This window comes from Rattus rattus, chromosome 13, assembly GCF_011064425.1.
Source record: "Rattus rattus isolate New Zealand chromosome 13, Rrattus_CSIRO_v1, whole genome shotgun sequence".
NCBI classification, from domain to species: domain Eukaryota; kingdom Metazoa; phylum Chordata; class Mammalia; order Rodentia; family Muridae; genus Rattus; species Rattus rattus.
The window spans coordinates 12,867,614-12,889,625 of record NC_046166.1 but is presented as its reverse complement, the minus strand read 5'-3'; the positions used below and the strand labels follow the sequence as shown (position 1 = coordinate 12,889,625).

The window sequence follows — 22,012 nt, the reverse complement described above, 5'->3', positions numbered from 1 at the left end:
AGAGCAGAAGCTCTCACAGTTTATTAGAGCAAACAGAATAACTCTTTTTTACTCCAGGGAGACATAATCTTTTACCATCATGTATGACAGTATCTCTGGCTTTCCTTTATGGCCTGTCGCTGATTTTTTTTTTTCCCTTCTGTGAGACAGCTGGCTACAGACTCACTTTATTGCTGAAGATGACCTTGAACTCCTAATCCTCCTATCTCTACTTTGCAAGTTCTGGAATGACTGATGAGCACCCTCGGGACTGGTATCTGCAGTGCTGGAGCTGGAACCCAGGGTTTAAGGCAGACTAGCACTCTAACAACTAAGCTTACAAGCACTCTAATAACTGAGTCACAAGCACTGTAACAACTGAGATACAAGCACTTTAACAACTGAGCTACAAGCACTCTGCCCAGTGAGCTTCAGCCTCAGTCACGGCTCAGTTTCCCCCGTTTGTGTGGTCCTGGGGAATCAGTACCCACCATCCCCAGATGACATAAATGTACTTTCTGGTATGAACAGAATTTTCTTCTTTTCCCAGTTGGATGCATTTTTTAAAACAGGAAACAATTTGGGATTTTATGACCAACCTCTCTGCGTCAATTAATGTGGTCATGTGAGGTTCTCCTTTGTGGTATTAAGGGCTGCATGATCGTAACTGATTTTAATGGTGACTCACTTTTGAATTCCTGGGGTGACGGATCCTGGGTCCTAGGGACTAATCAAGCACACTAATCAGCACACAATGGTGCGCTGGTGGCTGGTTTAGGAAACCTATATTGCTAGCGGTGGGGGGCGTTGATCCACACCTCCATGCCACCCTGTCTCTCTTCTAGCTTGAAAATAAGAGCAATGATGGCAGTCCACACCTGTGGTCACTTGGAAGGCTGAGGTAGGAGGATGACCAGTTCTGGACCAGACTGGGCTACTTGCTGAAATCCTGTCTCAAATGAAATAAAAGGAAGAAAGGTAGTGGCAGCTTTGTTTGAGTTTCCCTCTGAAAAGAGTTCAGTCAAAGACTGGATATTAATTCTTCTGTAAAGGTTTTGTAAAATTCACCAGTAAACCATTCTTATTTGAGATTTTTTTCCCCCAGAGAGATTCTTGATTAGTGACTCCAGCTCTTTATTTATTATAGATCTCAAGATATTAGAAAAATGTTAAGACTCACTTGATTTGTAATTCTGTGTATATATATGTGTGTGTGTATGTGTGAGCCCAGGTACCTGCAGAGGCCAAGAGGGGGCACTGGGTCTCCTGGAGCTAGAGTTACAGGTGGCCAGCTACCTGACCTGTTGTTAAAAAATAAACTTGGGTCCCAGAGAGAGCTGTGAGTTCACCTAACTACTGAGCGATCTCTCTAGTTCCTCTAAGTATATTTTTGAAATTTCAACATTTCTGTTCTGTGAGACAGGTTCTCATGTAGCACAGGCTGCCCTTGAACTTAATGTGTAGCTAAGGGTGCACCACACTCAGACAGTGTTAGGGATTGAACGCAGTCCCTCCTGGATGTGAAGCAAGCACTTTCCCAACTGAGCTACAAGCACTCTACTGACCTATAAACACGTTACCAACTGAGCTACAAGCATTCTACTGACCTATAAACACGTTACCAACTGAGCTACAAGCATTCTACTGACCTATAAACACGTTACCAACTGAGCTACAAGCACTCTACTGATCTATAAGTACTTTCCCAACTGAGCTACAAGCACTCTACTGATCTATAAGTACTTTCCCAACTGAGCTATAAGCACTCTACTTATCTATAAGCACGTTACCAACTGACCTACAAGCACTCTGCTGATCTATAAACACGCTACCAACCAAGTTAGAGTCTCAGCCCAGGGTTCAGATCTTGTTTATCAGCTCCAGCCCTGTTTCGATACAGGCCTTGAGATTTTAGATTTGTTTATTTATTTGTTTATTGTTTTGGAGATAGCCTGATTTACATAGAGAGTTCTGGGTGCAACTGACTGTCCCAGACCTCTCTATGTAAATCAGGCTGACCTCCAACTCACAGAGATCCACCTGTCTCTGTTCCAGGATCCACCTGTCTCTGTTCCAGGATCCACCTGTCTCTGTTCCAGGGTGTTGGGGTTGGAGGCGTGGCCACTAGGCTATGCCTGGCATTTTAGAATCTTGGTCTGTGATCCCAGCTCTATTTTCTAGAGCTTCTCAGGAAACCTTTCCCTTTTTCCCTGAGTCCTGTTAGGTAACAAGAGTTTCCAGGGCTGTGTCTGCTGCATCCTGATTTTTTTTTCCTTCCAGTCTTAGGGTTTCCCACTTTCTTACCTATAGAGTCGGTAGTGCTGGCTCCCTGTCTCCATGACTCTAGTTGTAACTCTAGTTATAATTTATGTTGTACATTTTCCTTCTCTTCAGTGCTGGTCTAGCTGTCTGATGTGTATTTTTGAGACAGGGTCAGATGTAGTTCAGCCTGGCCCCTGTCACTGTATATAAGGGAATAACCTTGAACTTCTGATCCTCCTGCCTCAGCCTCCTGAGCCTGGCACCCTAGGCTTCCATTCCTACAGCTGTTTCCCCACACTGCCTGTGGGGTGGCTCTGCTGTGTCTCCCACAGGATCTTTACAGTCTCCTCTCTCTCCTGGTTCTCCTTCTACTTCCTCTAGATAACAGGTCAGGCCACAGATTTCAGATCTCTTCTAATATCTGTGCTGTGTCACCTGTAACACCTGTGCGTGTCACCTGTAACACTTGTGCGTGTCACCTGTAACACTTGTGCGTGTCACCTGTAACACTTGTGATACTTGTATTCAGTAACGTACATGTTTGTTGCTGCTGTTTTTGAGACAGGGTTTCTCTGTGTAGTCCTGCCTGGCCTGAAGCTTCCTATGTAGACCAGGCTGGTGTCCAGCTCACAGAGATCCTCTTGCTTCTCTGTTCCTCAAAGGCTGAGGATAAAGGCATGTACTACCACACCTGGACTGAGTTTGTTTTCATTCATAGTTAAATCCTTTCCAATCTACCTCATGATTTCTCTAGACCCTTGTTCCAGTGTCACAGCACTATTCAGGTATTGTGGAACGTTGTATTCGCTCCTTTGTTTTTTTTCTTTTCTTTTCTTTTTTCGGAGCTGGGGACCGAATCCAGGGCCTTGCGCTTGCTAGGCAAGCGCTCTACCTCTAAGCTAAATCCCCAACCCTCTCTGTTTTTGACACAGGGTCTCATGTAGGCCAGGCTGGCTTCAGACTCCCTATGTAGCTGAAGATGACCTTGAACTCCAGATCTTCTACCTGTACTCCAAAGTGCCAGGTGTTGGGTATGCACCACCATGCCTTCTGCTGGTTTCATTCAGTTGAAACCGGAGACTATATTTCCTATGATTTTGCTATTTTTAAATTTATTAGGACTTGTTTTATGGCCTAACTCGTGGTCACCCCTGGAGAATGTTCTGTGTGCCCTGAGGAAGCGTAGGTGCTCCTCTCTGACACATGGGAGGTTCTGGATGTGTGTCAGGCTCTCACCTTGCTGACTGTCTCTGTGACCACAGGACCAGCTCAGTAACGATCTTCGGGGGGGCAGGGGAGGGTGTTTCTGTACTTGGCTCAGACTTTGGAGTCTGACTCTCAGTGCTTTATTTTAGGCCTGTATGAGCACAATTTATGGAAAACTTTCCTGGTGATCACTAACTCAGTTCTGTGTGCCCAATAAAGACACAGTAAACCAAAGCTGTAAAGGTCAGGTGTGATTACATCGAAGCTCTTTGTAAAGTACATGTGACACCTTCCATAAAGAGGGCTGCTATCTACTGAGAAAACCAAGCTCATGGTAAGGGTCTGGGGAGGGAGGGTCCAGTGTGGTCTCCTGCCAAGGTCACCAGGCTGTTAACCTCATCCACTCCTGCATCCTTTCCTTACATTCCAAGTTCCTGGAGCCTGCCTGTGCTTCCTACATCTGACTGGATATCGGTGGCCTCCTCTACCAGACTCTGACCCATGAAGAGACCTGAGAGATCCGGGCCTGAGCACTGACCTCTGACTCCACGCATGCACCTCTCCACACAGTAAATGTGTAAACGTAAAAGAAAATAACTGATATACTGCTGAACCATGTGGGGGTGGGGGTGATGTCTCCCAACTTCCAGGAGGCTGAGGTAGAAGGATGGTGAACTTGAACCCAGATTGGACTGTATAAGGAGAGTCAGAGAAACAACGAAAACACCAAGGCAACAACAATAGGCTTGGGGTTGTAGATCACCACCTGGGAGGCAGTGGCTCTCTCTGTGAGAAAGAGGCTAGCCTGGTCTACAGAGTGATACCCTATGGCAGTGTAAACGTAAGAGACTGAAGCCTTCAGTATGAGTAGAACTATTTATTTTCTCCCTCTAGGCCTGAGTGTGCTCTCAATAGAAGGCTCTGGTAACCGCGCATGTGTTTGTTTTTATTTATTTTTAATTAGGTGGGTTTGTTTGTGTGTCTGTGCAGATCAGTGCACAGGAGCCATGAGTGCAGGTGTCCTCAGAGCGTCAGAGTGCCTAGAAGTGTCAGATCTGCTGGGGCTGGAGCTGCAGGGGGTGTGAGCCACTTGATGTGGGTGCTGAGAACCAAACTCCTGTCCTTTGCAGGAGCAGCCAGTGCCTGCGAGGATGAACCCGTGACCCCCCCCCCCCGCATCCGCTCTCCCGAGATAAAAGACAGGAGTGTACCACACCCTGTTTGCAATAACAGAGGATTGGCAAGGCCCTGTGCAGGCTAAAGTAAATACTTAGCTATAAAAACTCCACCAAGCCAGCTAGCTACAAGCACTCTACCCATTGAGCTGGCCTACAACTTACAAACTTTTTCCTTACATTTATTTGGCCTGGCGGTAAACTTGCCATGAAATACATGTAAAGATCAGAGGACAGCTCGCAGAAGTAGGTTCTTTGCTTCCACCGTGAGGTCTAGGGCTGAGTCCAGGTGCGCATGCGCAGTCCTAGCGCGCCATCTGGGCCGATCTGGTGTATTATGAGGGCTGCGATGTCTACTGGTATGCACATTCACAGGTCCACAGTCGCAGACAGGATTTCGGGCCACAGAGGCTGTGCCCGGCTGGCTTTGGTCACGGATATTTCTGGTCCTTTTGCCCTGAGGAGTTAATGTTTCCACAGAGAGTTTCTACAAATGCCAGATGCCTAAAAAGAAAACAAATAAGAATGTAAGCTTAGGGCTGGAGGGTTGGTTCAGTGGTTAAGAGCACCGACTGCGGGGTTGGGGATTTAGCTCAGTGGTAGAGCGCTTGCCTAGCAAGCGCAAGGCCCTGGGTTCGGTCCCCAGCTCTGTAAAAGAGCACCGACTGCTCTTCCAGAGGTCCTGAGTTCAAATCTCAGCAATCACATGGTGGCTCAACACCATCTGTAATGGGATCTGAGGCCCTCTCCTGGTGTGTCTGAAGACAGCTACAGTGTACTTATATATCATAAATAAATAAACGTTAAAAAAAAAGAATGTAAGCCTAGCATGCAGGTTTCTCCGGTCTCTGCCAACCTTGGTGGCTTATTTTCTGAGTCAATCTCAAGGCCTCGGACTCTCAGTGATGCTCCTCAGTCTCCTGGGCAGACAGACTTTTGGGTAGCGGTTGTCTTTACCTCTTTCTACATGTTACTTTATCTGATGAGTGTAGTGTGCATGTCCGTGCTCCATGTGCATGAGCAATGCCCACAGAGACATGAAAAGGGTCTTAGTTACAGCCGGTTGTGACCGCCTGTGAGTGCTGAGAACTGAACCTTGGTCCCAGCAGGAGCAGCAGGCAGCCTTAACCACTGAACCATGGCTGAAGCCCCACTCTGAGGCTGGGCTCTTCCATTTGCCTACATTGCTACCCGGTGAGCCCAGGGCCCCGCCTGCCCTGTAATTGTGTACTGGGTCCTTTGCTTCTATCCGTGTCTCCCTGCCCCACTCCCCTGCCCCCAGCTTTCAGTCCACAGAACGCGCCACGCCCACAAGAGAAGGTACAGGGCCTGGTCTGAGAGCCTTTGCGTGATAGCTGTTGTGTAATCGGTAGAAACATGGGCCTTATTTTCATAGAGACGTGGGGGAGGGGCTGTCAGACATGTTGACACGCCTTCCCTCTGCTAGGTAAGGTACCCTCCTGTGGACCCCGGTTCAATTTCCCCCTCCCACAAGTGTAACCCCAGCTCCAGGGAGCCTGACGCCTTTGCTCTTGCTGAACCACAGACACGCACTAAGTGCACAGACATGCACACAGGACCCCAACAGACACTGAAATAAAATGAACATAACCAACAAGCACCCTCAGCCTCCACCTTCTGATGTCTCTCTTTTTTTTTTCTTTGAGATAGTATTCAGGCTGGCCTCCAACTCACTCAGTGTCCAAGGATAACCTTGTACTCCTGATCCCTGAGCCTAGCCTCCCTGGTGCTGCGGTGACAGGTCTTCAGGACTAATCCTGGTTTATGTGGTGTTGAGGATAGAATCCATGGCCTTGTGCATGCTAGGCAAGCACTCTACCCAGAGCTGTATACAGTGTATACAGTATGAGGGGTATAGAAACGGCAGTATAGGGGTTGGGGATTTAGCTCAGTGGTAGAGTGCTTGCCTAGTAAGCGCAAGGTCCTGGGTTCGGTCCCCAGCTCCGAAAAAAAGAAAAGAAAAAAAAGAAAAGAAAAAGAAATGGCAGTATAGAAACTGCCAAATGGCTGATTTGTTATGGGGGGCAGGTTTGTATTGTGGGCAAAGGAAAATATATCCAGAGGCATCAGGAAGAGTGCAGAGCAGAGAGAAAGAAATCTATCCCTGGCCAGGGCTGTGCAAGAGATCACGAGCTCGAGTGGGCAAACTGGCGATTATAAGGGACTCCTTTTGGGGACAGAAGACCCATTTTACAAGTTCTTGAGGAACCCTGGCTTTTGTCTACCAGCCAGAAGGCTTGTCTTCTATCCTGAGCTCATTTCTGGAGGGCCTGAGACGTACAGCAAAGCACCTTTCCAACTGAACTATAAGCACCCTATCAACTGAGCTACAAGCACCCTATCAACTGAGCTACAAGCACCCTATCAACTGAGCTACAAGCACCCTATCAACTGAGCTACAAGCACCCTATCAACTGAGCTACAAGCACCCTATCAACTGAGCTACAAGCACCCTATCAACTGAGCTACAAGCACCCTATCTAAGCTACAAGCACCCTTCCAACTGAGCTACAAGCACCCTTCCAACTGAGCTACAAGCACCCTTCCAACAGAGCCACAATTCAAACTGAGCTCTAGGCCCTGTACCAGGGAGCTCCGACCTTCTGTTTAGTCTATTTTGAGACAGGATGTTGTAGGTTAGGTGCTATGCGTGACCTGGCTGAGCCCCAATCCTCCTTCCTCTCTTCCTAGGGGCTGTTTTTCTCTAACTGTTCACTCTTGCATGCCTGGGTGCTTTCACAGGAGCAGCAGGCAACAGTTCTTCCGTCTCCTCATGACACAGCATTTTCCCCCTCAGCGTGCCCAGCACAGGAGGAGTAGGCTCACACTCATGGTGTCCTGGCTGGAGGAAGGCTGGGCACTACAATCCCCACAGGGACAGCGGCTATGTCACTCTGGGGGGACAGAGCAGGCAAAAGGGCCAGAGGACCAGTGTGGCTGGACTGTGGCTACTTTGTGGGTTCTCTTTTCTTCTACCCTAACACCAGAGAGAGAGAGAAAGAGATAGTGAGGAACGGGGTGATCGTATTGTTAGACTACTTCCTGCTGGTTAGGGGCACTGAGTTCATTGAGGCAAGGTTGATCTTTGTGGTCAGGATATCTAATTTCTTTTTCTTGGTGTTTCTTCTTTGCACAAAACCACGACCAACGACAACCAAAAACCTACTCTTGGACCCTAGCATTTTTATACCCTGTGAAGGGTCCCCAGAATTCCAAATGTCACACAGGTACAGACACTTATCTGCAGCTGCAAAACCAGACCCCTGCCAGGACACAGGGCAAATTCATGGTCAGCTGCTGTGGACAATCTGTGGACTGGTCCCAGCTCACCTGCCCCAGAGTGTGGCCTTGGGACCCAGGAATGCTGTTTGTGGAGAGGAAGTCAGGAACCATATGTGGAAGCCGTCTCATCTCCCACGGCTGGGATTAAAACGAAACATATTCTTACAATATTTCTGTGGTTTTCAAAGAAACCAAAATTGTCACCACATGAGGGCACCAGCTTTGGAGGAGCCTGGCAGGCAGTGGTGGGCAGGCAGGATGAGAGTGCTGTTCTTTCTATGGGATAGAATATTCTAGAACCCAAGAGGGGAGATGTCCGTACTGCATAAATAGTACATTCATGTGTCGTGTGCTTAAGAACAACAAAACAATTTCAGTAAGTAAAGCCAGGCCTCAGGAAGTCAGCTCAGGATGGGGCTCAGTGGCAGAGAGAGTCCCCTCAACTGGAGGGGACTGAGGAGCAAAACTCTCAAGGCTTAGACCGGAAGGGGCACTGAAAGTGGGGCTTAAGACATGAATAGAAATTCAACATGAAGTTTGCCCAAACCTATCTGAACTCTGACTGCCTGAAACCAACATCATTGCCAAGACTTTAATCACCTTAGTTAGTCAATCCTGGGCTAGCAGCTCCATTGAAGCCTCAGCTACTCCCCCGGAAGCAGAGATAATCTAGGATTCTGCTGACTCCCCGAGGTCATCATGGGAAGAGGTCAGCAGGTTGCCCTGTCCTCTGGGGACTGTCATACATAACGTTTCAGATTGATCTGCAGGGGTCACGAGGTGCTGTCCCTGGGGCAGGAAGGCCAGGGCCTTCTCGTGTTCACGAGGATGGGGTTGGCCCAGCAGCTGGTCAGGGTCCCAGCCTGCTGAGGTCATGGTTGGCTGGAAGCCCACAATCAGGCCACCCTTACACGGCTCTGGCTCCGGGACCGGTTATGAGGTCATCAGCTGAGGATTTTGAGGAAAGAGGAGCCAAGTTGGCACAATGCCACATTCCAGAGTTTTGTGAACCAGAAATCTGTGTTTGGGGGGTGATGATGCTTATCAGAGGATGGGGGACTCCATCTTGCTGTTGGAGAACATTCCATGAATAAAGTAAATGGCTGATTGATCTTGGTCTTAAAGAGACAGTCCCCACAATGTAGGAAGCGTGGCATGCTATATAGCAAGGAAGAGCTTGGCCGCTCATTCTGTCATCTTGACACTCAGGAGACTGAGGCAGGGGGATTGTGGATTTGGATTCACAAAGTGAGAGTGTTATGGACCTGGAGGAACTGTCCCCTAGGCCTCTGACATACGTATTTCTGCCCCCAGATGACACCCTGAGACTTTGGACCTGGGTCTCCATCAACAAGCAGCTGTGAGTTAGAAGGGCATCAAGGTGCATAGGTGCACTTACTGAGCGCCTACTGTGTACTCAGGTCACATGGGCGTCTTTAGTTCTCTACCATAGCCTGTAGTGGCCCAATGGGATGAAGCTGGAGGTATGGCTGGTCACACAGAGCAGCGGCTGTGTGTTGAAGGAGGACAGAAGCCCGGGGGAGAGAGAGCCTAAATAGGAAGCCCCAGCGACTTTTTTGAAGGGGCCAATGTATGCTAGGAAAGTTGGGGCCCATCACAAGGAGACGCCGAGGGTCAGAGAGGCGACCTGGGCTGGCTGAGGTTGCATCTGCAGCCTTCAGGGTTGGGTGGGGCACAGAAGTGCTGAGAACATCAAGGCATGTCCCCAGCATCTGCCTCAGCCTCAAAAGGTGGGCCCCAGGGCCACCGCACATGGCTCCCCCACCCCGTGGACCTGAGCAGCTGCTTGGCTCATTCCCATGCCCCACATCTGTGCAGCCACACAGCCTGTATTCCAAGAGACCCTGGGCCATCCCCCAGCCTCAGTTTCCCCACTCGTGACTCATAAGGGTCCTACCTCAACCTCTCATCTCACGCAGAGAGAAAGCAGTCTCCTGATCCCTGGCTTTTGCTCTGTAGTACAGAGAGGCTGAGGAACTTGCTCAAGGTCACATGGGACCATGGGATAGTCCCTCAGTTTGTATCGCGTGTCCCCTGCACCGCCCCCCACCCCATACTCCCACCCTGGAGATGTAGATGACAGTAGCCTTTCACAGGGACTGATGGTCGATGGTTGGCCTAAGATCCAGGCCACCGATCGGAGATCAGCAGCTTGCCCACGGCAGAGAATCTGACCCTGAGACTTAAATTTGGGGAAAAACGTTCAGAGATGAAAATAATCCCCACTCTCATCGGCTGGGTATCCACCAAGCTGCCCCTCCCCACGGGAGCACAAGGGCAGGGTCACCTCCCTTCACACTGATCATTTAGACAAAGGGTCCTGAAGCAGACAGGTAACTTTGGGGGCAGGTCTTGGGTCTACAGGAGGAGGGGGTCTAGTGCATAAGGGGCAGGGCTTAGATCTGAGGAGGGGGGTGTCTGGGATCAGCAGAGGGTGGGTTCTGGGGTCAGCCTGGGCGTCTACCTCCTGTCCAGTGAGCACCAGGACAGAGGGACAGAAGGGATGGCGGTGGGTGAAGACTTACCATGCACCTACCTGGTTTTCACAGGGGGACATGGAGCCCCATAGTCAGTCATAACTTGGAGTCACAGGTCAGAGGCCACCGAGCAGTATGTAGATATTGGGAGGGAACCCTAGGTGCTCCAGATCCCAGCAGGAGACCTTGGTGACACCTGGTGCCCTAGTTGCTCACTCTGGTCTCACTCAGAAGTCCCGACTACAGCCACTACCCCTCGGAGACTCAGGCTGACTGTGGACGGGGCTCCTGGCGCCTTCGTCCTCATCTATCTTCCTTCGGAGCCTGAGACCAACTGCCCTCACCCTCCAGCCACCTACCGACTCCCGACTGGAAGGAGACCCACGGGCAGATTTCCTCTTGCCTCTCTCCCCAATAGAGACCCCTGGTCTGGGGATACTGAGGCAGGCACAGGGCAGGCGTGTGTGAGCACCCAGTCATCCTGGAAATCTAGTGAAGGTTCCTGAAGCAGGAGCTGTTCGCACAGGGTTTTGAAGCATTAGTAGGAGTTCCGAAGAGGACCTTGAATGTGTGCAGTACTCCCTGGTTTGCTCTTCTGTCCCAGCCCATTTAGACAGGGTTATAAAGTCTACTCCTGGGACACTGAGACCGTAGGGTGACTTGCCTGAACTTGCCTTTTCTAGATTTTCCTTGGCTTCTTTACCGTCGACGGGGGTGGAGAAGGGGAGGGAGGGAGAGAGGAAGAAAAGGAGAGAGAGCCCTGGTCCCAAGGGGAAGGAAGAAGCCACTTGAACTTCAGTCTGGACTACATCACATGGTCTGTGGGGACAGTCAGCACTCACTCAGGTCACAGTCCCCGCATTTTCCCTCGTGAGCTGAGAGGTTCCGCCCCCGCCCCCCTGCGGAGCCCTGGGATTCCCGCCCGGATTAGCCTGGTCACCCGAGTTGGCATCGCACAAGGGGGCGGGGCGGACAGAGTCCAGTGGGTATAAAGGCAGCTGCGAAGGCTTAACGCAAAGTCACACTCAGGACACAAGCGACATGGCTCTGCGCGCGCTCCATGCCCAGCCTACAGGCGGTCCTCAGCTGAGGTTCCTGCTGTTCCTGCTGCTCTTGCTGCTGCTGCTGTCATGGCCATCTCAGGGGGACGCCCTGGCAGTGCCTGAGCAGCGACGCTCCCTCTCTGAGTCCCAACTCAACCCCGACGAGCTACGGGGTCGCTTCCAGGACCTGCTGAGCCGACTGCATGCCAACCAGAGCCGGGAGGACTCGAACTCAGAACCAACCCCTGACCCAGCTGTCCGGATACTCAGTCCAGAGGGTAAGTGGCAGCTGGGGACCCACTTCAGCAACACCCTCTCCAAGCTCTAACCAACACACTCAAGTCCACGAGACCCAGTCAGTCCAGCTTCCGAGCCTCAGTTTCCCCTGCTGTGACCTCTGGAGTTGCCAGCAGTCCCCCGTGCAGTGGGCTCAGTCAGAGTAGGAAGGACGACCGTCCTCAGACCGGAGCTGGACAAATGATGTCCAGAGAGGTCGAGGTCTCTCCTGGAGATGCACAGCACTCTAGTGGGAGAGGACACGGGGGATGGTTAGAGGGTCCTGGAGAGGGGAGGTAGGAACGAGAGCCAGGTTGAGAGCCAGAGGGAAAAGAACCTGCGGGAACTGGATCCGGAATCTGACGCAATCGCTGGTCAAGAATCTGCTACTGTAACAAGTGACAGTGGCCTGGATGGGAGGGAGGAGGATCCCTGGGCCTCGGCTCCGCGTTAGGACCCAGGCCGATCTGGCCCCGCCCCCTCACAAATCCGCTTGGGCACGCCCCTTCACAAATATGCTAGCTTTGTGTGAATCCCAGTGAACTGTCACTCTGACGACCTGCAAAGTCTTACTTGGATATGGTAACTACTCCAGAGGTTGAGGCAGGGAAATTGCCGTGAGTTCAAGGCCAGCTGGGACTACATAATGAGAACCTGTCCCAATTTTTTTTTTTTAAGATTTATTTATTATATGTAAGTACACTGTAGCTGTCTTCAGATACACCAGAAGAGGGCATCGGATCTCTTTACAGACGGTTGTGAGCCACCGTGTGGTTGCTGGGATTTGAACTCAGGTCCTCTGGAAGAAGAGTGAGTTCTCTTAATCGCTGCGCTATCTCTGCAGCCCCCGTCCCATTCATTGTTTTCCTCTTTTTCTTTTTCCATTTCTTCCTTCCTTTCTTTCTAACATTATGTATACATCATACAGCTTTCTGCCTGCATGTTTGCCTGCAGGCCAGAAGTGGGCATCAGATCCCATTACAGATGGTTGTGAACTATCATGTGTGGTTGCTGGGAATTGAAGTCAGGACCTCTGGAAGAACAGACAGTGCTCTTAACCTCTGAGCCATCTCTCTAGCCCCCTTTCTTTCTTTCTTTCTTTCTTTCTTTCTTTCTTTCTTTCTTTCTTTCTTTCTCTCTCTCTCTCTCTCTCTCTCTTTCTCTCTTTCTCTCTCTTTCTTTCTTTCTTTCTTTCTTTCTTTCTTTCTTTCTTTCTTTCTTTCTTTCTTTCTTTCTTTCTTTCTTTCTTTCTTTCTTTCTTTGTGAGATAGGGACTTTGTAGCTCAGGTTGATTGTAAACTCAGGGCAATCCTTCTGCCTCCATTTCCCAAGTGTGAAAAGGTGGCCACCAAACACTGCTTTAAAGAAAATCAACTAGGGTTGGGGATTTGGCTCAGTGGAAGAGCACTTGCCTAGTAAGTGCAAGGCCCTGGGTTCGGTCCCCAGCTCCGAAAAAAAAAAAAAAGAAAGAAAATCAACTTCTGTTTGTTAAAACACTTTATTCAGAGGTTTGGGGAAAGGTTTGAGAAGTACTCCACAGGGCAGACCTTAGAGATCTCCCTGTTGCTAAGAGCAAAATCAGCTTTTAACCAGAAGGTGCTGGTGGAAGTCTTTAATCCAAGCACTTGGGAGACAGAGGCAGGCAGATCTCTGAGTTCGAGGCTAGCCTGGCTTACATCGAGAGTTACATTTATTTAACTACACTGAGAACCAGGGCTACCCTGAGAGACCTTGGGCTACATATGTTTAACATCTGTGCAAAGGCCCTGTGGTGGGTGGGATTGGCACATTTGCACACGGACACACCTGTGCCTGGCACATACTGAGCACATGAGTAACGGGCGTTCTGGTTTCTTCTGCAGTGCGATTGGGGTCCCACGGCCGGCTGCTGCTCCGCGTCAACCGGGCGTCGCTGACTCAGGGTCTCCCCGAAGCCTACCGCGTGCACCGAGCGCTGCTCCTGCTGACGCCTTCGTCCAGGCCCTGGGACATCACCAGGCCCCTGCAACGTGAGATCAGCCTCCAGGGACCCCACGCTCGCGCACTGCGCTTGCGCCTGGCGCCGCCTCCCGACCTAGCGGTGCTGCCCTCTGGCGGCGCACGCCTGGAACTGCACTTACGATCGGCCGCCGGCAGGGGGCGCCGAAGCGCACATTTGCACCCAAGAGACTCGTGTCCGCTGGGTCCCGGGCGCTGCTGTCACCTGGAGACTGTGCAGGCAACTCTCGAGGACCTAGGTTGGAGCGACTGGGTACTGTCCCCGCGTCAGCTGCAACTGAGCATGTGCGTGGGCGAGTGCCCCCACCTCTACCGGTCGGCCAACACGCATGCGCAGATCAAAGCACGCCTGCATGGCCTGCAGCCCGACAGAGTGCCGGCCCCGTGCTGTGTCCCCTCCAGCTACACCCCGGTGGTTCTTATGCACAGGACAGACAGCGGCGTGTCACTGCAGACTTATGATGACCTGGTAGCCCAGGGCTGCCACTGCGCTTGAGCACTGGGCCCTGCTCCTTACCTACACTCCCCTTCCATGATGCTATTTATATTTTTATTTAATAATATTATTAATTTATTGGGGTTGGGCTGGGTGGGTGGATTGTGTATTTATTTAAAACTCTGCTAATAAAGGTGAGCTTGGTTTCTATGCGGCGTCTCAGTGATCTCGGCATGATTCCCATCACCCTAGCCTCAGTTTCCCTTGTCACCTGAGAAGTGGAGCAGAGGACGGGCCTCCATTAGGCTGGCCTGGGGGGATTTTATTGACTGACAGCTGATGTGAGTGACCAGCCAGGGCCTGGTGGTCCTGCCATGTTTGAGCCGCAAGGAGGAGCAGGACAGTCAGTAGTTCATTGCTACAGCCCCTGCTTCAGCGCCCTTCTAGGTTCCCCCTGGACATTCCTCCCATCCCCACTTCAAGCCAGGCCAAACATCCCAGAATCAGGGGGCCTCTGCAGTCCAGATAGTCCGACAACGCTGGCTGGGAATGAAAAGTGTAAGAAGCCAGTGGCTGCTCAGTCAACAAGACTGGGTGTCTCGGCTGGTCTTCAGTATGTGCTGGAATCTTGAAGGGAGCTCCAGTGCCCGTGAAGGAATGGATGTGCCAGCAAGCAAAGCGCAAAAGCTCTTCTTCCATTGTCCTTATATAGGTTCCCAGCCGAGGGTGAGGCCCAGATTAAAGGCGAGTCTTCCCACTTTAAAAATTCAGGATCAAAGGCATGGCATATGCCTTCTTTCAAAGGTCCAGACAAGAAGTGCATCCTCCACCGTCAGTTTAGTCTGAGCCCGGAGTAGAGACAGGACGATCTCTGTGAGTTCCTGAACAGCCAGGGCTACACACACACACACACACACACACACACACACACACACACACAGAGAGAGAGAGAGAGAGAGAGAGAGAGAGAGAGAGAGAGAGAGACTTTCTTTTTTTTTTCTTTTTTTTTTTTTTTTTTTTTTTTTTTTTTTTTTTTTTTTTCAGGGGTGGGGAGAACTCAGGACAGCCTCCTGAAGAGCCTACCACTGAGGCCAAGTCCCCAACCCCCTCTGGTGAGCCTTAAGTGTACTCTGGTGAGCAGTAAATCCTGATGGGAAGGACAGAAGGAAAGAAGAGGGGACACAGGGAGACACAGAGAGGCAGGGAGAGCCACATAGGCTGGAGCCCAGACCTAGGATCGGGAACCCGGGAATCTTGAGGGTGGGGAAGGGAAGGAAGATAAGGGGTGGGAGGAGGAACGGATGAAGACCGTGTTGAGACCTCTGGGGCTTCCGGGATGACCCGAGTCAGGGAGAGGAGGGGAGTGAACCTGAGAAGAGGAAGGGAGGGGAAAGACCCCTAAGGGCTGAGAAGGCAGGAATGCCCCCTATGGAGTCTGAGTGGCTGGTGGGTGAGCAGCAGGCAGAGGGGACACAGAGCGAGCAGAACTGTGAATTCAGATAAAGTTCGGACTTTCCGGAAACCACCGGTCAGTCCTGCTCAGAGTTCCACGTGGCCCAGAGCATTTATGGAGCACCATCTGCATGCGCACTGACCGGAGGGTTGTTGCTGATCTTTCTTCCTCTTTAGGAGTCTTCGTGCTCCCTGTGATGTTGGGCGTGCAGGGGGGGCAGGGCGGGGGGTTTACTGCTGGGAACGGATTCTCAGGTTAAATGTCTGTCCCTGGGGGCCAGACCCCGGCTCAGCGCCACGAAACCACACGCTCCTCGTCCTCCAATGGGGCCCGCCCCAGGGACTCCAGGTTGCAATAGACGGGCTGAGGGTCCAGGTCGACACTCCTGTAGTTCATGTAGCAGTCATTGTCTCCAGAAGGGCAGCTTCTGTGGAGGCAGATGTACATCAGAAGCGGGTGACTGAGAGAGGGGCCAGTGACAGGGTCTCATCGTGTAGCCCAGGCTGGCCTGGCTCTCACAGATAATATGCTCCTGTTCCGCTCCTACCTGTTTTTCCAACTTCCTGTGTGACTTCCACTCTTCTGAAAGTCACCGATTCAGCATCATTAAAATATGTGTGGAAGGGATTGGGGATTTAGCTCAGTGGTAGAGCGCTTGCCTAGCAAGCGCAAGGCCCTGGGTTTGGTCCCCAGCTCCGAAAAAAAGAAAAAAAAAATGTGTGGAAGACACACACCTGATTTGACTTGTATATGTGCACTCGTGTAAGCATGGGTATGAGTGTGTGCGTGTGCATGCATGTGTGTGCAAGCGTGCGAGCGTGTGTATTTGTGTTGTCTGTGCGTGTGCATGTGTGTATATGTGCATGTATGGTTCATGCATTTATGTGTGTCTGCGTCCATGTATGTGTGTGGACCTATTTTTGCGTGTGAGTGCATGAATAATTCATGCATGTGTGTGCATGTGAGTGCATATATGTGTCTGTGCTGCGTGTGTGTGTGTGCGCGCGCACACACGCGTGAGTGTGCATCCATATGTACTAGTATGGCTCCTGCATGTATGTGTGTCTGTGCATGCACATGCACGTGCCTGTGTGGGTATACTCATGTGTGCATGCACATGTGCCAATATCTTCTTTCCAGCTGCAGAACCCAGCTTCTTGTCCTTGCGTTTTGAGGCAGGGTCTTGTGTAGGCCAGGCTAGCCTGAACTCGGATTTTACATCCCCCACCCTCACTCCAGATGGTCTGGATGGCAGGGACGAGATGTCTGGGAGAGCACTCCAGCTCCGATCCAGCCCTACCTCCAGTTTACTTTTAATTTTTTTCACTATCATTTGCCTGTGATCGCAGAAGAGGTTGTGACAGGCTCCATGAAGTAGAAGGAAGAAAGAAACCCCAGTTTTCGGTTTTTGGGAAGCTGAGCAGGGCCTAGAACAGGGCCAGTGAAGCCAGGGCGGGGCCATCTCTCCCGATCCCTGACTAACTGGTTCGGCCTACATTGGTGACCTTCCCCATCCCCCTCCACCGGTCACTTCCCCTTTCTCAATATTTGCATATCATTTGCATACATTTCTTCTCAACCGAGTTACACAAATCTCCTACCTCAGCTTCCAGCAGACTTCCCTATTCCATATTCTTGGTCAGTCCCCCCACAAACTTCCCAATTCTCTCTCTCTCTCTCTCTCTCTCTCTCTCTCTCTCTCTCTCTCTCTCTCTCTCTCTCTCTCACACACACACACACACACACACAGACCACAGAGTCTCTTGTGGTCCCCAACTCAGAATCCTTCTGCCTCCACTCCACAGGGCTGGGAAGATAGGTGGGCACACCATCCTTACTCACCTACTCAGTTTTAACCTACTGTGCATCCCGAGTGCCACAGGGAGATGAGGGTGTTGTCCTCTAGCATGGGGACACAGACATCTGTGAGCCAGGAGACTTTGCCAAGTCCTACTTGACCTGGAACCCTGGTTCCTTCAGAGGTATGAGCTGGGTTTACAGCTCACAAGATGGCGGCTGGCCCCTTGGGAACTTTACAAACTCTCATTCTCCTACCTCTGGAGGTGAGGTGAGGCCTGCTGCCCTCATCTGAACATGTGAAGCTTCACGAGGCCCAGCTGACAGTCTCGGGCCAACTACATACTCATGGTGACTCCACTCTCTCAGGCCTCCATGCTCTCTAAAGCAGAGTAATTGCTCATTGTGGACAGGGGTCACTCACCTGTCTGCAGACCATGAACAATCCTCGGCTGCCTGGCCAATGAAGACATTCTCATAATCCATTGTGGACCTGTTGGGTGGCAACTCTGGGGCTTTGGGACGAGGCTGCCGGCTGCTGTACCTTGGCAAGAAGTCTGTCACTGGTGTGGGGCCATCGTGTGAATTCTGGGCTTTGCTGAGACCCTGCTTACTGACATGTCGGCGACGAAGCCTCCAGGCCAGCACAGATCCACCGACAGCCAAAGCCAGGAAGATAGTCCCAGCAACAAGGGTGCCAATGGACCCCGGGGCCCAGCCTGGGGGACAGCTGACCTGGAGGAAGGTGGAGAGGTTCCTGGGAGCTGCCGTGACTGGGTGTAGACACAGCTGCTGCTGCCCAGAACAGTTGTTCTGCCGAACATTCTGCCAGGAGGCCAGACCACAGCTGCAGTCTGCCCTGAGCTCCAGGTCACAGCGTAGGGCCAGCGACCTGTCCACACTGTCCAGATGGTTGTGGGTGACAATCAGGGTTTGCAGCTTTTCCAGGTTGGCAAAGAAGACCCCAGGGAGCACCCGAAGGTTGTTCTTAGACAGGTCCAGGACCTGTGCATGCCTGGCCTTCAAGGGCTGACTCTGTGGCAGGGACAGGCCGAGGCCGCTGAAATTGAGGCAGGTGTCATTAAATGTCTGAGTCCAGTCCACGTTGCTTGCGTAAACCGTGCAGGTAAGATCTTGACTCCCTGACTCGTGCAGGAGGGCCAACAGCATTGGGAGGCATGACCACAGCAGCCCAGCTCCGGTGCTCCCCATTCTAGCCACCTGTGTGGTAAACACTGTGGGTTTAAATGAGTTAAACACCGTGGGTTTACAGATTAATTAATAATTCAAACCAGGCTATATGTGGTGGCGCATACCTTTAATCCCAGCACTCGGCTGGCAGAGGCAGGTGGATCTCTGTGACTTCGAGGCCAGCCTGGTCTACATAGTAAGACCCAACAAAGCCCAAATAAAACACCCCAATCAGTTTCCTGACATGAAAGCTTATGACCCCTGGCTGAGCTGTTTCCCTGGTCCCTGAGTCTCCAACTACTGGTCTGTGAAATGGGTACATCCCGCACCTGCCCACAAGACTAGACTACCTGCCCGGGCTTCCCACCATCTGCAGCACTCCTATTGGCCAAGGCGCAACTATGTGCAAATGAGTTGTTGTCCTGGAAACAGCCTAGCCTGGGTCCTGGCCATCTTTCCTGCAGACCCTGCTATTCTACATTGCCCAACCCTGGAGTGAGGCAGACATGATGCTGTGAAGGATCCGTGCCAGCTGCCTGAGCCCTGGGTCTCACCTCCTGATCTTTGCGGTGTCCCAAGCCTCAAGGGCCTAGGGGTTGGGGTTCACCGCTTCTGGTGCTCTCCACCTGTGAGTCCAGCACCTGAGGGAAGAGGAGCAGGTGTAGGAGTAGAGGGGTCAGCAGAGAGACCTCTGCGAGCCTCAGGCTCTCACGAGAGGAGGAGGGGCCGAACTGTCCCACTTCTCTCTTGCTGTGACCTCACTCTGAGCTCCTTGGCCCGCAGCTTCCCCTCCACCCGCTTCCTGACCTTTGCTGGGCTCTACAAATATTCACTCAACGAACGATCACTTAAAATGCCTCAGCTCTGGGCAGGTACTCAGGGGACATCTGGTCCTGGGAAAGATCAGAACTGGACAGTGATCAGAAGTCCAACCCCCGCATGGAGAAGTGATCAGAAGTCTGTCCGCATGGAGGCAGGACAGAAAGAAGGGACAGACCCTCACAAGGCATCCTAGAAGAGGAGGCATTAAGGTTAGGGCTTCAAGGGGTTGGGGATTTAGCTCAGTGGTAGAGCGCTTGCCTAGCAAGTGCAAGGCCCTGGGTTCGGTCCCCAGCTCCGAAAAAAAAAGAAAAAAAAAAAGATTTATAAAAAAAAAAAAAGGTTAGGGCTTCAACACATAGTTAGGAGTTGCCACAGAGTCTTAAAACCTGTCCTTACTTCTCCAAGCTCTGTGGAAGTTTCTGTGGCAGGCTGTTGGAGAGGGGCTGTGGGGACCAGCTCAGGGAGGGCATTTAGCTGATAAATACCTGGCAGGCAGGAGCGGTCCTCAGCAAGGCAGCAGGAGCTAAGACCCTGAGGTCTGAGGAGCAGCTGGGTAAGAGGAAACTGAAGGAGGAACTGGAAGTGTTGTCCTCCCACTGGTGTAAATGGGCAAGCCAGCAAGTCCCGGGACCAGTGGGAGCCCAGCTGGTGTGTGCTCAGGGGAAGGGAGTGTGAAGACAGAATCCGGATCCCTGAGGCAGAGAGACGTGCCAGGCTGTGGGAGAGGACCCCACCCAGGTCCTAGAAGAGAAAGAAGTGGCATGGTTGTGTGGGTTCACAGGATCAGGGGGCCAGCTCTCTCCTTGACCCCCTTGGGGATGCGGACCACACAGGCTGGCAGGGCCGTGGGGTACAGGAACCCTAGCACTGAAGGGGGTAAGGGGGACCTGGCTTATACTGGTATCTGGGGTCGTGTGTATTCCTGATCCTGGCGAGACCATGCGGCTGGAGAGAATGCCCAGCAATTGAGAGAGCTCGGGCTCAGCCCAATCGTGGGCCTCACACCAGCAGCCCATACGTCTGTAACATGATGCCTCATGTGGATGAACCGGGACTCATGACACTGAGTGACAGAAGTCAGACACAATGATGTGACATGAGCAGCCTCCCTTCCCTAGGCTCCAGCAGCCTCTGCTCATGACCTGAGGCTCATTTTTGGGGAGTGGAATACTCTGGGAGCAGAGGTGACAGACACAGAGGACAGACGACAGCTGACAAGAGTCTATTCTCTCCTTCCCCTGTGTGTTCTCAGAGGATGACCTCAGATGTCAGACATGGATGGTGACAAGAACCAGTCTACAGAAATCTTTGAATGTAATCACAGCCAGAAGCCAGAAGAGCCCTCGGCAATATACCCAGACATAGCAAACTTCCCAATGACCCTTAGGAGTACCCAAATAACCATGCATGCTCATAGACACCCCAAAATATCCAACAATTCTCAGAGACCTCAAAGCCCTCAAAGATATTGGGAGACCCCCAATGTTTCCGAAATGCCAGTGACACACACATAACCCCCACGATCCCTAGAGACTCAGACATGCAGCCTTCAGCACCAAGGTCCCTAATATATGACACCCCACAATTGAGCTCTGCTGTCCTAATGCTTCTATGCTGGAGCAGCCTGCACCCCCCCCCCCAGTGCCCCAGTCTCTGAGGTCAGCTCCACCTGCTGCTTGTCCCCTACAAATGTCTGACACACCAGAAATGCCCAGGTCCTGCACTCCAGTGACCCCTTTCCTGACTCCCTGTGATGGCTACAGGGCCCATGAAGACTGTGCCATGGGCATACTCCATTCTTTCCCACAGGAAGGAGGAGGGCTGCGCGCCAGGCTGCTGGCCAAGCAAAGACCAGGGGATGGGCTGGGTGGCGGGGGACACTGAGAGTCACTGAGGTTATCAAGTTAAGACTGACAATTGAACTCTGGCAGCATTGAGCCTTTGCCCACTCTCAGACCCGCAAACCCAGTTTCTAGTTCCTGGGGAATTTAGAGACAAAGCAGTTCTGAGCTATGATCTTTGTGTGTTCAGCCAGTGTAGCTTAGATTGTGCTGGAACTGTCATCCTCCTGCCTCTGCATCCCCAGTGTTGGGGCGGCAGAGGCTGTGCTGCCACCCAGGATGGGGTTTTATAGAGAACTCGAGTGCCTGTACTCAGAAGCACTCAGGAAACGTGAAACAGTGAGCTAGTGTCTTGGACAGACGACTGTTTCCTACCCAGAATGTGGATGTGGTTAACAGCTTGGTGACCTGTGTTGTCTGCAGGGCAAGGCCGGTCAGTCCTTCCTGTGGACATTTTCCTCTTGGTCAACAGGACTGAGCCATCTTTATGGAAGTGACCATATGTACTCAGTAAAGAGCTTCAGTATAAGCATGGCTTAAGCTTCCTTGTACGCAGTTGGGTTAATTATCAGCAGAATGGTTTCCCCCCAAAATTGTGCGTATGGCTACAATAACCTATCCTGTATCAGACTCCGGGTGCAGAGTCATGCAGCCCAGGGTTCCCCTCCTGCCTCACTAGGGTCTTTTCTCTGCCGGCCCTGGTGTTGGCAGAGACCCTCACAGAATTATAGA

General features: G+C 51.6%; 2 protein-coding genes across 2 annotated transcripts; one reads left to right on the top strand and one right to left on the bottom strand.

Annotated features, from left to right (window-relative positions):
* The first annotated feature begins 11,453 nt into the window (after positions 1 to 11,453).
* On the top strand, positions 11,454 to 14,386 carry Gdf15 (growth differentiation factor 15). The gene is made up of 2 exons (XM_032919316.1): positions 11,454 to 11,744; positions 13,605 to 14,386. The coding sequence occupies exons 1-2, from the start codon at positions 11,465 to 11,467 to the stop codon at positions 14,234 to 14,236; spliced, it is 912 nt and encodes a 303-aa protein (XP_032775207.1). The 5' UTR covers positions 11,454 to 11,464; the 3' UTR covers positions 14,237 to 14,386.
* A 1,498-nt stretch (positions 14,387 to 15,884) lies between these two features.
* Lrrc25 (leucine rich repeat containing 25) lies at positions 15,885 to 18,638 on the bottom strand. The gene is made up of 2 exons (XM_032919373.1): positions 17,851 to 18,638; positions 15,885 to 16,056 (listed from the first exon to the last, which is right to left on the bottom strand). The coding sequence occupies exons 1-2, from the start codon at positions 18,636 to 18,638 to the stop codon at positions 15,918 to 15,920; spliced, it is 927 nt and encodes a 308-aa protein (XP_032775264.1). The 3' UTR covers positions 15,885 to 15,917.
* Positions 18,639 to 22,012: the final 3,374 nt, after the last annotated feature.